At 36.3% G+C, this 17048-nt stretch overlaps 1 protein-coding gene across 1 annotated transcript in view; it reads left to right on the top strand.

Moving 5' to 3' along the window:
- The window catches only part of LRRC2 (leucine rich repeat containing 2), a 136943-nt gene extending 120793 nt beyond the window's left edge, over nt 1-16150 (top strand). Inside the window, exons 5-7 of the mRNA XM_027874424.1 lie at nt 12042-12187; nt 14369-14521; nt 16000-16150. Of these exons, the coding sequence (XP_027730225.1) occupies nt 12042-12187; nt 14369-14521; nt 16000-16150 (450 nt within the window). The remainder of the gene's footprint in view (nt 1-12041; nt 12188-14368; nt 14522-15999) is intronic.
- Nucleotides 16151-17048: the final 898 nt, after the last annotated feature.

Below are 17048 nucleotides of genomic sequence, written 5' to 3'. Positions count from 1 at the left end.
TAACTGGAATAAGAGAAAAGAAAACTCTATGGATAGAATAGATATTTCAAAGAATTATAGATTCAGAGTGGTTAGGGACTTTGGAGGTCATCCAGTCCAACCCTCTCAATTTAGTTTAAAATGGCCCTTAAAGTAATGTTAAAATCCCATTCCCAGCTTTATTCAGATTAATAAGGGGAATCCCTTAGAGCATGTGAATAATAGCAAAGATAGCAAAGGCAGAGGGACTTTCCATATATAACTTGGGGGTAGATAAGGATTCTGCAAGCAGTATGAATAAGAGATCAATAATAATAATAACAACAACAATAATAATTTAGGATAATCACTGGAGAGGGATGTTGAGGAACTAAGTGTTGTGCTAGCCATCTTTTCAGTTTACAGCAGTGGCCTCTTTCAGCCATTGTTTTTTTCTCTCCTTCTCTAGTACTTATCCTTTTTTCCGTAGCTAATCTAAGGGATTTTATTGTTTAGGGTGTTAAAGTTTAGAGTTTATGTTGCTATATCAGAGGACTGGCCGATGAAAGCCCAGTTCTTAATGAACACGTACAGCATGCTGCCTGATGCAATTCCCCATATGTAATTGAGATGATGTGCAGATCATCTATAATTGTTTCCTGTTCACTTACTGTGTGGTGAAGAGGAATATGTAGCTCATTATAAATTCTGAAAGTGCTTATCTCAACTCCCACTTGTGCTGGAGTCAGGTTATCAGAGGATGGCTACATTTCTCCATTAGGGTTCTCGGGTAGCCCTAAGGGCTTTTGGGATTTTCTCTAATTCTACTTATTTGAGCCCCTTTAACATCTCCCTTACATAACTGATTGATCCAGTAATGAGCACGTCAATATCATTTAACCAGCTAATATCAATTATTTTTTTTTTTACAAAGGGATATTTATTAAGAAGATATAGCAAGAAGAGAAGACAAACATATTCTCCCTAAAGCAGGGGCACATTCCCTCCTGCACAACCTTAGTTGCTGGAGAGATTTGGCTAAGATTTAAAGTAGTCATTACAAACAATTTACTCCACTAAGTTGACTTCTAAATGTGGTACATCCAATGTATGAGTTACTCTCTTGTTTATAGCCAATGAACAAGTTACCCTCCTGCTTAAAAGGTGTTTTTTGCTGCTCTGTCCATTCAGTTCTGAGCCACATACCATAGATAACTCCTTGTGCCTACACTGATGTTGGACTCGTCTGTCTAGGTATAATAATAGCACCTACCTCCCGAAGTTGTTGTGAAGATAAAATGAGATAATATTGTAAAGCACTTAGCTCAGTGCCTGGTACATAGTAAGTGTTATGCAGATATTAGTGATTATTTGCTATTATTATTTAGGAAGAAGGAAGGCAGCCTTCTAGCTTGAGTGTCAGACATATAGTCTGGAAGGTCTGAGTTCTAATCCTACCTTAGACATTAACTAGCTGTGTAACTCAGGGCAAATCACTTAACCTCCCTCTGTCTAAATTTCCTCATCTGTAAAATGAGGTTATCTATCTTACTGGGTTGTGGGGATCATAAAAGTGCACTGCAAACTTCAATAAAGTGTTATTTAAGTGTTAGGCATTGTTATTACTTTATGCAAAAAGCAAAACAAAACAAAACAAAAACCTCATGTTTTCCCAACCATTTTATTTATTTGTTTCCCAATCACAGAAAATAGTTCTTATAGTATCAATGTGTAGTGGAAAGAATTTTGGGCTAGTATTCAGAAATTTAGATTCTAGTTCTGACTCTTCCTTTAACTAGGGGTAAAACTAGATTATCTCTGAATTTCTTTTCTGCTCTGGAAGTCTATCATTCTAATTCTGAAGGATACAATATCTAGGTTGTGTTTTATATCCAAAGTAGAGTAAAGAATTGAAGAAGTTATCTAGGTGGTACAAACCAAGTATCACCTTAGGTGGATTAGAGAGAAGTAAAATGGTGCCAGAAAGAGCTACTGCAAAGCTATTACACTATTTCGGGTAATGAATAAGTTCTAAAGACATCTCTTAACTTTAAAAGCATTTTGATTCCCCTTCAGAAATTTTCTCTGCTTTGATGTTGCATTGAAGTGGCACCCAAGATGGAGATGGCTGATTTTAAAGTGACATGTTGGAAATGACTTCTGTATTTTAAAGGGAATCATCATCTTGGAAGCTGCATTTAATAGTGTTGTAGTCTGTAATAGTTTTTCTTTCACTAAATATCTCTAAACAGAGTACACCAACTCTGAAAACTAATATGATCTCAAAAAAAAACTGCCAGCTGTTTGAGATTGCATGTTAAGGTCTTTGAAGATCTTTCAAGAAAAACTTTGATAGTAAAGGGTGTAAAACATGGGGAACAGTCAAGTAATCAGTATTCTTAAGAATCACTTGGGTGCTCAAAGTTACTCAAGTTTCAATTCCAATCAATTCATTAAATTCATTGAGTACTTTACTGTGCTCCAAGCTCTGTGCTAGGTACTTTTAAAATTAGCCAATTAGATTGATGTTCACAAATGATCCTATTTTAAAATTTTGGGGTGCCTCTGTATGCCCTGAAAACAAACTCTTATTCCTATCAGCTAAGCCAGAGACAAGGCAATATTTTATTTTTATAGGTCTCAATTTTTAGAATGTTATCTATCTATCCATCTGTCTCTCAACAAAACATGTCCAAAAGAGTCAAACTTGAAATAGAGATAATGATTGTTTTTTCCCATATATACATTTCTATGTGTGTATGTATATATGTGTATGTATGCACACACACACACACACACACACACATATATACACACGCACACACATAGATACAAATGTGTATGTGCCCACACACACACTTACTTTCCTTATTACCATTTCTACTTTCTCAAGCAGTGTATCAGGTATTGCAAGGTTAGGAGACCAAATGTAGTAGATTCACTCACAAAGTTGAAGAATAGAGCTTGTCATTGAAGTGTAAAGTTTGTAGCCACATATGGCATAAAGGTAACAGGATTTCTGTGGCAAGCCTATGTCTATAGTGAATAAAGTAAGGAAATAGAGGAACCCAAGAGACCCCATGAGTTGAACTCTTCTTTTCTCCTCCTTAACAAGGGGTTTTGGCTCAAAATAATAAAAGTGTAGGGGCAATTTATGTCTTCAGATTATATATCTGTCTCTTGGCTTTTTATTTCTCTTACTTACAATCTTAGGCTAGCTTATAAGGCTTTTGCAGGTAATACCTTCAGGTCTGGGATTTTGGAAGAAAAGTCCATTAGTCAGCAGCTTCCCTACTAGGGTGACTGCCTTCACAGTCAAGTCAAATAAACAATTATTTATTCAGTTCCTACTATGTACCAGACGCTGTGCTAAGCATCAGGATACAAAGAAGGTGAAAAAACTAAAAACAAAACCAAAAAACAGTTCCCACCTTCACAGACCTAACAATGAAGATAGATACAGGATAATTTGGAGATAATCTCAGAAAGAAGGCATTAAAGGGATGAGGAAAGGCCTCTTGCAGAAGGTGGTATTTTAGTTCAGACTTGGAGGAAGCAAGAAGAAGAGATGAGGAAGAACAGAATTCTTGGCTTGGGGAACAGCCAGTGAAATGGCCAGAGTTGAGAGATGGAGTGTCTTATGTGAACAGTAGGGCTGCTAAATCTGTGTGAAGGAGTCTAAGGTCTAAGAAGATTAGAAAAGGCCAGACTTTTAAAAACCAGACAGATTTTATATTTGATGCTGGATGAATTTACCACATTATTCCAGAGAGCATTGCCACTCGTTTTCTATCTCCCAAATAACAACACATTAAAGTTATTGACCACTAATAAGTTGTATAGAACACCAGGATAAACAGTAGCAAAGATATGCATAGATATCACAGTGCGGAAGGATAACTGCTGTGAGTGTATGCTGACTGGGCTCAGCCAGCTGCCTTAGAGACAGGAGCTTTTCTGTTAATTTCTGCTTACAGAGAAGTGAAACAAAAACTACAGAGCAATGGGGGATAGTTTTAGCTATTTTCTCTCTGGCTCAGAGCCATGAGAGGAAGAATTTGTTTTTAAGGGCATCAGGGGTCATCTCACCCAATCTGGTCCCCTAGATTCAGTCTTTATGTTGTTAACTGGAGGCAGCCACGGTTGTGCTAGTGATAGCTACATCTTCCAAATCTTTCAGAGAGAGGTGTTAAATGTTTTACTCTGCAAAATCTTAAAAAAACAGAGCCAGACGGAGTTTCTGTCCCTCAGTCACAACTTGTTTCTTATCTCCAGAATTTTTTGTTAACTATTCTATGTATTTTATTCCTCACTCCCATGTTCTTGGCCTCAGTGACCAATGGAATCCTGGGAACGTTTCCATTTTCATGGTTTTTCCAATACAGACTCAAATTCTGATGCTGGGTTAGAGAAACGAGATCCTATCCCCCACCTCCTCCCCACCACTGCTGTTGTTCTCAATCTGGTTTCATTCTTAAACGTTCTCAAAAAGAACAGACTTAGGCGTCTTGCCAAGCTTTCTTTAAAGCTTTTCTTTGGCTCCATTGCTTTAGTTCTTTCAGGAGTTGTTACTGTTCCTAACCTCCTACCATCTTCATTCACTAGATTCTACAAACAGTTTTACATTATCATCTCATACTGTTCTTGGCTGTGATTTTTCTTCATCTGGCAAGAAAATAGAAAGACAGTGATAGTTCTGTGTCAAGGTCTGTTCTTTTGAAATATTCCATTTTTCAAAACTATCCAGAGCTTCTTTATGTGGGTCAAGTTGGAATTGTCTTGATTGTGCAACACTTCTCATTCTTTTATTTTTCTTCTGATTTATTATTTATTTGATCCTTGTCTTAAGAAGTTAATCATCTGAACACAGGTGATTCAGAAATGACTCTACATTGATAGCCAATTATTTTCTATTTGTAAAAAGTATGATCAATTTCCTTTTTTTTTTTGGTGATATTTGGAACTTGTCATGTCCAATGCATCCTACCTTCTTCTCAAATAAAGTATTCATGCTATGTAGGCAGCAATCTTCTCTATAGCCCATAAACCTTTGACTTTCTCATATCTCACAGGAATCTTTTCTATAGACTACAAACTTTTAACCTCTCTCATATCATTTCTGAGCCTTGTTTTCCAACATATTTTATTCCATCTTCCTTTATGCTTGATTTTGCTTTGAAATTGCCCAGTACTAAATTATATGTCAATTTAATTTTAAAGGTCTTTCCAAGGCATTTATAGATTTTCTCTACTTCATTCATTACAATAAACTCAAATAGAAACAAATCCCTGTGGGCTGCATACTGACTTAGAAAACCACGCATTAATTTTATTTATGTTATATTGTATTTTTATTTACCTTGTTAAATACTTTCCAATTACATATTATATAATTGGGGCCACACTGAAATTTTGTGGCTACTTGTGGCAGATGGGCTTTGAGTTTGACACCCCTGTACTATAACATATGTCATTACATAAGCTTTAATTGTCTTTATGGTATTCTTTTTAAAAAATGCTTATTATGACCATTGGAATATGAGGTGATAAGATACTCCATGAAATGATGCTTCTTGTTGCCTTCAGATATGTGATTTAATAAACTTCACCAATTTCATTGTTTTCATTTCTAAGGGGGAACTTGTGAGCCACCCTTGCATTTATCTGCAATTTCCTTTTGTCTATTGATTTCACCTGTAGCAAGGATAGCAAGATCTTTATGCTTCAATTCATTCTCCATTAAGCCTATTCATTGGTCATTGGACAAGGATCTCACATTTAGAATACCAATATTAAATTAATGTTTATAAACATTAAAAAAAACCTGTAAGATTCTGAGTATCCTTTATCTCCTCCCATATTCTTCTGTCATAATTGCAGAAATGGAGGGGAGGAGTGACGTAGAATCATTTCCTATGAGGTTCTTTTGTTGTTGTTGCTATTGTTGTTGTCATTTCATGGGTTGCTATGATCAAAGAATCAATCATTCAGAGAGGACAACTTATTGATGAGGAAATTCTCCACATTTAGGTAGGTTAGTCCTTAGTAAGTAGCTGGGATCATACCAGGCAAATAACTTAACCTTTTCTAGCCTTCATTCCTCCTCTGTAAATTGTAGATAATAATAGCACCTACTTCCCAGGGTTGTTGTGAAAATAAAATGAGATATCATGGAAAGCACTTTGTAAACCTTAAGATATTATAGAAAGAAGGAAGAAAGGAAGGAGGGAAGGAAGGAAGGAAGCAAGGAAGAATGGAGAGAGGAAGGAAGGGAAGAAAGAGAGAGGGATAGAAAGAAACAAGAAAGATAAGAAGTTAGGAGGGAAGGAAAGAAGGATGAAAACAAACATTTATTAAATACTTGCTATATGTAGACACTACACTAAGTGGCTTGTTTATTGATGGTGTTGTGCTCATTGTATCAAGCAAATCTCATAAAACTGCAAAAGCCTTCTAGGTAAAATCTATAATCACTTGAAAGAGTCTGAGCTACCTACACAGGAAAAAAAACAAAAAACAAGTGGATGAAGAATGCCTATTGTCAGGCTATGAAATACAGCTGGATGGATAGCCTATAGAACTCATCCATAGACATATGTATCTCCTCCCAAAATTGGGGGCAGAAGTTGGACTTGATTGTTTTTGGTTAATAATGTAGTGATTTTGATAATCCTAAACTTCTGAGACATCAAGGAAGTAAGGGAAGCCAGAAGATAGAGACAAAGAGGCAGAGAATTCCAGGCACGAGGAATACGTAGCAAAAAAACTCTGAGTCAGGACATGGAATCTCATGTGCAAAGGAAAAGCAAGGAGGCCAGCATCACTGGATTACAGTGCACTTGGGAGAAAGTAAGGTACAAGAAGTTTAGAAAGGAAGGGCCCAGGTTATGAAGGATTTTAAAAGCCAAACAGAGGATTTTATATTTCATCTAGGAAGCCATTGGGGTTTATTGAGAGAGAGAGTGTGTGTGTGTGTGTGTGTGTGTGTGTGTGTGTGTGTAACATTTTTGGGCCTGACACATCAGGAAGACAACTTTGACAGCTGAATGGAGGACGAATTATAGACAGGAAAGATTTGAGGTAGAGAGACCAACCAGCAGGGTATTGCAAAAGTCCAGGCATGAGGTGATAAGGGCCCTGCATCACAGTGATTGCAAAGGAAAGGGAGAATATACAAGAGATGTTAAGAGTGTTGAAACAACTGAACTTGATCATTCATGGAATATGGGTGTGGTGTTGAGAGATCAAGGGGATGAGAATGACACCTAGTTTATGATTCAGAGGAACTGGGAAGATGATGGGGCCCTTGACAGTAATAGGGAAGTTTGGAAATGGTAACAGTTTTGGGGAGAGAAAATGAGTTCAGTTTGGGACATGTTAAGTTTAAGGTGTCTATAAGCCATCTGGTTTGAAATGGAAAAAAGTCAATTGAAAATGTAGAACTAAAGGTTGGAAGAGAGGTTAGGGCTAGACAACTGTATCTGAGTGTCATCTACATAGAAATAAGGATTGAAACTATGGTAGCTGATGGGAACCCCCGTGGAAATAGTATAAAAGGACAAAAGAGCAAAGAAGAGGAGAGGAGAAGAGAGAAGAGGAAAGGAGAGGAGAGGAGAGAAGAGGAAACGGGATGAGAGGACCTAGGACAGAGTCTAGTTGTGTTGTGATCTTCACTAATTGAGACAATACTCATATTGATGAAATCAGGAAGCCATTATAATATAGGAATGCTGTGTGGAATTAACATTTCTACTATAAGAATGTATGTACCCTGATGGCAGGTACTACCTTTGTATCCACAGTACTTAGCATAGTTAAGTGCTTAATAAATGTCTATTGATTAACTATTATACATGCAATTATTTTCTCTCATAGTAAATATTGACCAAAATCTAGTTTTAAAAATAAAAAATATGGGGGAGGGCAGCTAGGTGGTGCAGTAGATAGTGCTCCAGTTTTGGAGTCAGGAGTTCCTGAGTTCAAATCTGGCCTCAGACACTTGACACATACTAACTGTGTGACCCTGGGCAAGTCACTTAACCCTGATTGCCTCACCAAAAAACAAACAAACAACAAAAAATTAAAATTAAACAATATTGTAGAGTGTCTTTAGTGTCTTTATTTTTTAGGAATGTTTTATGTCTCCTACTAAGGCTAGGTATAGCATTCAAATGTATGCTCACACTTTCTTGTCGTTGTAGAGTTGTCAAGGAGATCTTGGTGCTAGAAATGGATGGCTGCCTGTCTTAAGCAACATTGCACTCAAAAGAGAAATAAAGAAATATAATCAAAGCATCAGTTATTTTGAAAACAATTTAGAAAAAAACTAACAGAATCAGTTAATAAGAACTGTTTTTTAATAGGGATTTTTTTTTGCTCTGAATTCAAACACAGTTTCTTTCCAAATGATTGATAGCTGTAGTAAGTGCTAGTGAGACAGAAGAGTTTATAATAATCATACCCTTCATTCTAGGGAATTCAATTTCCCCTTTGAAAAGTAATTACTGACTGATAGAGTTTTTGCTACTCAATGAAAAAGCCCTATCAACACTTACTCTGTTTTTATTTTATGAACAATGCATTTAGTATCTAGTGTTTACTCTGAGATGCTATTGTTTAATATCTTTTTTGACTTAGTATCGTGGCTTTCCATAAAATGGATAGCTTCAAAATATATCGAATGCATTTAAAATGTATTCAGATGAAAGATATTACTTTACGTTAATATTATACTTATGTGTTTGGGTCAAACCATTCTATTAGTTATTCATGTAATGCCTATTGCCATAGGCATTTATAAAAAATGGTGAAGGCTTGAAGGTTTAAATGGCTCTTTAAAGAGATTTCGTAAAGATTTATCCTCAGGAACAGCACAGATTTTATTCATAAATTTCCCATCCAAGTCAATAACAGTTAGCCATTAAAATCTTAAGTTCAAAAATAACTATCAAATTTGTACACACCATCAAAATGTGGAGCCATTGTTTCATGATACTGTGTTACTTTGTCTTTCACAAACAAAGCTGTATGTGAGGTCAAAAGGTGTTTTCCTTCACTAACATTTCAATGTTTCTGCACTCAGAAACCAGGAACAGAAACCATAAAATAATGTCTATCATAAATACCTATAGCACTTACCTAGCAGAGTTTCTGCACAGATTAAAATGAGATGGTACATGTAAAGGGCTTTTTAAGCTGTAAAAATCCTATACAATGTCAGTTATTACTATTAAGTTTAGGGACCTCTGAGCAGTCACTTTAAAATTCAATCCTCATACAATTCCCCTGGCCCAAAATAGATAATCTTTTTACGCCTTGATTCCTCACCTTTGCCCCACCTACCATAACCAATATGTTGCCAAATCTTACTGATTTTTATCTTCATCACATCCCTTATATGCCCCCTTCTCTCTTCAGACAGTGCCACCATCCTAGTGTAGGCCCACATCTCCTCCCACCTAGACTATTGGAAAAGCCTTTAGGTTGGTCTCCCTGTCTAATCTGTCCCCACTCTAGTCCATTCTCTATTCGGTTATCAAATTAATTTTCCAAAAGCACAGATCTAACTATATCACCCCTCCCTTCCCCATTCAATAAACTCCAGGGGCTCTCTACCACCTCCAGGATCAAATATAAAATCCTCTGTTTGGCATTCAAAGCCCTTTACAACCCAGATTCTTTCTACTTCTCTAGCACTAATTCTTTCCTCCAGTGACAGTGGTTTCATTGCTGCTCTGTTTTCTGACTCCCAGACATCTTCATTGGTTGTCGCCTGTCTAGAATATTCTTCCTCCTCATCTCCACCTCCCAGTTTCTCGGATGTCCTTCAAGTCCCAGTTAAATTATTACCTTCTACAAGAAGGCTTTTCTGATTTCTCTTAACCCTAGTATCTCCCCTTTTTTGGATTATCTTTATTTTATCAAATATATGGGCAGCTAAATGGCACAGTGGATAGAGCTCTGGGCCTGGAGTCAGAAAAATTTGGGTTCAAATCTGGCCTCAGACACTAGCTATGTGACCCTGGACAAGTCACTTAACACTGTCTGCCTCATTTTCCTCATCTGTAAAATGAGCTGGAGAAGGAAATGACAAATTTCAGTATCTTTGCCAAGAAAACCCCAAATAAGGTCACAAAGTGTTAGACACAACTGAAACTAAACAACTATACATACATATACACATACACATGCATATATACACAATATATGTGTATGCAATATATGCAAATAAATTAACATACTGAATATATTTTATCTCTATATAATTATAATTTTAGCTATAACTATATATGTACAAACTACACATATATACTTTAATCTCTATATAACTACAATTTTAACTATAAATCTATACATTACAAACTATGCATACATCTATGTATGTATACATGTATGTACGTATATGTAGTTTGTGCATAGTTTGCATTTTTTCTCCATTGGACTGTGAGCTCCTTGAGAACAAGGATTGTCTTTTGCTTTTCTTTGTATACCCATTGCTAAGTGTCTGGAATACAGTAGGCATTCAATAAATGCTTGGTTGGTTGGTTGTTTTCCTTCCTTCTTGAATAGGACCAAAATGACATTACTATGTTGGAGTCAAGGTACACCGTGTCTAACTGTGGCTGTTCAGACCAATACAAGCTTGCAAAGCTCTACCACAGGTTGGGCACAAATAGTCCATGTGAACATTTGGAGTGGAGATGTCTCTAAATTTGTACATCTCATGTTTCTTTTGAGCTACTGCAATTCTGCTTTGCTTACAGAGCATACTACCTACTTTGATGTGGACATGTCATGCCATGTGGTCCTTTGCCAGAATCTCCCATGTCACACAATCCATTCCAAAGTTCTTCAGAGAGACTTTGAGAGTGTCCTTGTATCACTCTATATGACCACCATGTGAGAGCCTGCCTTGTGTGAGTTCTCCATAAAATAGTTTGACACTCAAACAACATGGCCAGCCCTTCTGAATTGCACTCTCTGCAGTAGAGTTTGAATGCTTGGCAGTTGAACTCGAGAAAGCAGGTACCTTATTTTTCCAGGTGACCTTCAGAATCTTCCTAAGATAATTCAAAGGAAGCAATTCAGTTTCCTGGCATGGCACTAGTGTACTATCCAGGTTTCAAAGGCATACCACCTATTGATTGGTTGATATTACTCCCCTTCGTATATTCCATGCTCCAGTCAGGTAGGGCCACTAACCATTCCCTGAACAAATTGAACTCTGTGCCAATTCTTTTTTTTAGCATGCCCTCTCCCACAGTCTATGCTTGTTGAAATTTTTTTTCCATTCTTCAGATCCAGGCTCTAAAGTGAGCTCTCCATATAGTTTTTCTTTATTCACAGCCCCACCAAGAAAATGTGCTATCTCTACCTGTAACTCTCATTCTTTATGCCTCTCATGAATTTTTCATGTTCTTTTGTGTTACAATTTTTTTTGGTGTAGGATCTTCACAAAATTATAAGCTCTTTGAAGGTAAGGACCATTTATTCAATCAACAATCAACAAGCATTTATTAAGTGCTTACTAAGTGATAAGCATTGTGCTAAGTTCTAGAGATATAAAGAAGGCAACAAAACAAAAACAAAAACAGTTCTTATACTTAAGGAACACATAGTTTAATTGGGGAGACAACATGTTAATAACTAGGTGCATATAAGACAGACTAGATGGAAGGCCTTTTGAGTAGGGAAGGCACTCATACTTCAGGAGGTGGGATTTCAATTGAGTCATGAAGGCAGCCATGGAAATGAAGGGGCAGAGGTGAGGAGACAGAGTATTTCAGGCATAGGGAATAGCTAGTGCAAAGACCTGGGAGAAGGTGGGGTGTGGGGTGAGGAGTGCTGTGTGTGACAAATAGTAGGAAGACCACTGTAGTTGTTTGTCACACACAACATTTCCCCTCTCTCCATGCCAGTTTTGTTTTTCATATTCCCAAGGAGGCAAAAAAAAAAAAATGCAAAACAGCAGAACAAGACTAAAAACAAACAAAAAAACCGAAACCTTCAAACAGAAACATATTTGTAGACATTATTTTGTCTTCCATAAAATGTAATTAAAATGTGTTATTTTTTCTTTCTAGCTAAGTAATTTGAAACAAGTTACATTTGTAGATGTGTCAGCAAATAAGTTGTCCAGTATTCCCATATGTGTTCTCCGGATGTCAAATTTACAGTGGTTGGACATCAGCAACAATCAGCTAAATGATCTTCCACAAGATATAGACAGGTAGCTATTTACATTACAAGGTAAAATATTTGATTTTTATTAAAAGTTTAACCAAGTAGAACCTTGGAGAAAACATGTAACAAATTATTTTTGAAACAACAACTAATTTTAAGGTATCTTTTGGTTTCAGAAAAGTGTTTTGCTACATGAGGTAGTGGAAATTATTTTTGTTGTTCAGTCATATCTGACTCTTCGTGACCCCATTTGGAGTTTTCTTGGCAAAGATACTAGAGCGGTTGGGCACTTTCTTCTGCAGCTGATTTTACAGATGAGAAAACTAAGGCAAACATGGTGAAGTGATTTGCCCAGGTTCACACAGCTAGTGTCTTAGGCCAGATTGAACTCAAGAAGATGAGTTTTCCTGACTTCAGGCCTGGCCCTTTATCTGCTGTGCTATCTAACTGACCAGTGGAAATAATGTTATCTTTTTTTTTTTTTTGGTGAAGCAATTGGGATTAAGTGACTTGCCCAAGGTCACACAGCTAGTACGTGTTAAGTGTTTGGTCTGAAGCCGGATTTGAACTCAGGTCCTCCTGACTTCAGGGCCAGTGCTCTATCCACTGAGCCACCTAGCTGCCCCGAAATAATGTTATCTTTGATTCCAAAAGGCATGGATGGGCGTATCACCTGATTGACACTGACTCTGATGCTCTTTAAGCATGGATCATTGGGAAAGTTATTTCACTTCCTGAGCTGCTTTTCCCATTTGCAAAATAGGCATAACATTTGTACTGCTTACCTCATGAAATTCTTTTAAGGAAGGGCTTTGTATAATTTAAAGTCTATGCTGTGAATTGTTGTTTAATGTTAGTGATTAACTATCACTTTATGGATTTTTTGCTTCAGGAACTCTTTAACTCATTTAAATCTTTAATTGGCACTTCGTTGTACCATCACCTTTCTGTATTCAATTCAATTTAACAAGCACTTATCAAATAGCTACTATGTACAAGGAATTACGTTAAGTTAATATGAAATCAACTGATGCTACATCAAAGAATCTTCAATGAAACACTCATATTATTTATTACCTCTTCCCTATGCAAGTCAGTCACTTAATTCAAAGTAATTCTTCAGATACAGATGGGAACATTATGGAAAAAGTAGTTATGTGATTTCAACACTTCCCAGGACAAAATATGGTTGGTTTAATGTATTAATTCTTATTACTCATATCTTCTTTTGCTAAAGTATAATTAACTTTCACAATATCTCATAATCTAAAAGGAATCAGAGGCCACTAGTCTAATCACCTAATCATATAGATGAAGATATAGAAATGGTCTATCCAAGGTCATGCAGGTAGTAAGCATCAGAGGCAAGATTGAACTGAGATCCTTCGCCTTAAAACCCACTCTTTCCCAGCTAACCACATAGTGGTCATATAGGGCAAAAAGTGTTGGACTCAGAGACTAGTCTGTAGTTAAAATCCTAGCTCTGATATTTGTTAGCTAAATGACTATGGACATATCAGTTAACTTTTCAGAGCCTCACTTTCCTGATCTAAAAAATGGAATAAGGACTGACTTGTGATTTCACTGTTGTAGGGAACTCTCTGGTAATAAAACAAACAAATAAACAAACAAACAAACTCCTTCTACTAGGGTGACACCTTATCTGAAACTTATTGGAACATTGAGAAGTTAATGTGCCCAGGGTCATACGGCCAGTATGTGTCAGAGGCAAGGCTTGAACCCAGGTCATTCTGACTCTGGTACTGGTTCTCTATTGTCACGCTACCTTTCCAACTACAAAGTGAAGCTTCACAATAGGATAGTTGTGAGAAAAAAAAGGTGCTTTTTCAACATCACCATACTATGCTGATGATGAAGAAATAAGTTTATCAACATAATAGTATCTATTGGTTACATCCCCCAATGGAGTGTAAGCTCCTTGAGAGCAAACAATCTTTCATTTTTTTTTAATCTCCAGTGCCACCCTAGCCCATAGTATGTGCCTTAATAAATGGTTGTTGATTGACTGATTATCAAAAAAAAATCAGTTTTATTTGAGCTGATAGATTGTTAGTTTCAGCTGGCTATCCAAGAGCCATACATGTCTACACAAAATCACAGTCACCATGGGATTTTTCTACCAAAAGGAGTTGACAAATGGTGCTAACACAGGCTTGTACTCAAGTGTCTTATTTGCTGAAGTACGATGTCTTTTCCTTCTTCTTAGGCTGGAAGAATTGCAGTCCTTCCTCTTACATAAAAACAAACTGACCTACCTCCCTCAGGTTTTGCTCAACTTAACAAAACTCACCTTGTTAGTAGTCAGTGGGGAAGATTTGGTGGAGATTCCAACAGCTATTTGTGAGTCAAGCACTTTAAAGTAAGTAGAGAAAAGGAAAAAAAAAATAGCCTACAAATGAATTTAGACTGAAAATAAAATAAATGATGATCAAGAAAGAAATATGGGAAGAAAAAAAAAGTCTTTCTTTGATTTAGTTAAGTGTACTCCTTTAAGAAATGTAGCTTTGGTCATTTCACATAATAATGTGATGGGAATGAGATTTTGTTTTGTGTAGGTTTTTTGATAGTATTTTATAGCACTGTAAGGTACATGACAGTTAGGGAGACATTAAAGTATAAAGCACCATGAAATTTCAATTAATCAAATTGAGCTTGGGAAATGGAATCCTCTGGATAATGTGATATTTTGATTACCGGATACCCAGAAGCCTCTTTTACTCAAATCTCATTTTTTAAAATCAACTGTTTTGTTTAATAAGTATATGTATGAACATAATTTATAGTTTTTGCATATATGAATTAAAGATATTGAAAATCTTTAGGGGTCCTAATCCTTAAGATCAATTCCTTTGGCATATTATTGTAAATAAAGGAGATAAGGGTAAGTGGCTCTGTCAGATTTTTTTAAAAAATTATATTGCTGGAAGTATTTTTCCTTGTTTGTTTAAAAAAGTAGGTCAAGTGAAATAAATGATTAAGCAAGTGTTCTAATTAAATGAAGTTTTCCTGTATCATATGTTTAAATATTTAAATCTTTCCACATAATGATGATATTAGAAAAGCTTTTGGGCATCTGACATGTAGTTACTCACATGTCATTCATTTCAGTGTAAGCCTTACTTTGCACCGATCCTCTTGTCCTTTCTTTTAATTTTAACAGATGAAGTATAACTTCTCTAAGCTCAGTAATACATTATAATCAGGGAAAAATTAGAATGCTTAAAGGTTTCTTTCCTTCTCTTCCTTTCTACCTCCTTTACTTTCTCCTCTTCTTCCTTTATTTCAGAGGAAATTCCAAATTCAAACATTTCATCACTGGGATAAGGGCCATTAGAGTGAAAAGCATGATTATGGTGGGTTGGGGAATTGGGGTTAGGGCTTTGCAGACCAATGCAGTACTGGGAATGAGGGAAAAGGAATAGGGGAAGGAGAGAATGGCTAGAAGGTATTTGTTTTCCCCTTTTTTCCTTCCCTTTCCCTCTCCACCACTAGCTCTATCACTGGTCTCTTGCTCTCCACCAGTGCTGGGATGTGATGAGAAGCAAAGGCAAAAGACTGCGGTGGGGAGAGAGGATGAGGACCTTTTGAGCGTGACATTCAGTTGGGGATGGGAAGAGAAAGACAGAAAAGGAGAAAGGGAGGAAATATTAAAATGAAGCATCAAGAAGGAAAGGGGAGTCTTGGTAACTACCAGACCCCAAATTGCAGGAGGTTGTTCTCAAGTGACTATTAATAGGAAAACGCCATATATAGTAGATTCACTTGAAAGAAAAAAAAATGATATTACATATTAATAGGTTAAAGAAAAATAGTGTTTTCTTATATCTTTTATAATAGATTTGTAAGCCTCATGGATAACCCAATTGGCAAAACCAACTATCAAGACAGTGAAGAAATGACAGGAAGTGAGCAAGATCGCCAGTATTTTGAAAAGGAGTTTATGAAAGCCTACATTGAAGATCTAAAAGAAAGAGGTACACATGTTTAACTTTGGATACATGCTTTACTATTTTTTTGTTAATAGGTAGCCAGCCACAAGATTAACATGAGGTATACAATTGTTTAGAACACCTCGTATAAGAAAATTCACACTTAAAAAGAGCATATACATAAATTGCAGTGAGTTGTGTGTGGTGATATTCAATTTTTAAAGGGTATCTTTTTTTAAACAAGTTAATAAACATTTATTAAGTGCTTATGAAAGACAAGGCACTATGTAGACATAAATGTACTGTAAGGATATAAAAGACTTAGCGTGGTGCCGTAACATAGTGGACACTTAAGAAATAAATAGAATGGTTTAACAAGTAAGCACATTAAAAGATATTTTTGTTTTACAAAAGGAATAACAGCCCTAGAGCTGGAACGGACCTCAGATGCCTTCTAATCCAAATCCTATATTTTACATATGAGGAAACTGAGGACCATGTTGGTAAACTGAGCTGCTTAAGGTCACTAAGACAGCAGAGCCAGTGCCCTTGAGCTATCTCCCCTTGTCCTCACCTTCCTTAAAAATCAAGTTTCTCTAATGAATTTAAGTGGTCATTAATTATTTGGCAGTTGGATTGGTAGAGCTGAGAAACATAAAGGTAATTGAAAATGAATTCTTAATGATGATAGCATGCGTTTACATAGTTTTTAAAGGTTTAAACAGTGTTTTCCTCCCAAGAATTCTGTGAAATAAGTATGGGAAGTCGTTTTATCCACTTTTGTAGTTAATAACAAACAAACTAAGATTTACAGAGGACCTGGAAAAAAAAAACACATGGCCAGTTAGTATTAGAGAGGTTATTATTAATATAAATTTAAAATTCAGTTCTTCTTACTGTTGTACAACAAACCCTTTTCATTGATCAATTCTAAGTCCCAAAGTGTACTTTGTAAAG

This window comes from Vombatus ursinus, unplaced genomic scaffold, assembly GCF_900497805.2.
Source record: "Vombatus ursinus unplaced genomic scaffold, bare-nosed wombat genome assembly UNPS02014807.1, whole genome shotgun sequence".
Lineage (NCBI taxonomy): Eukaryota > Metazoa > Chordata > Mammalia > Diprotodontia > Vombatidae > Vombatus > Vombatus ursinus.
This window is presented reverse-complemented; position numbering and strand designations above follow the sequence as displayed.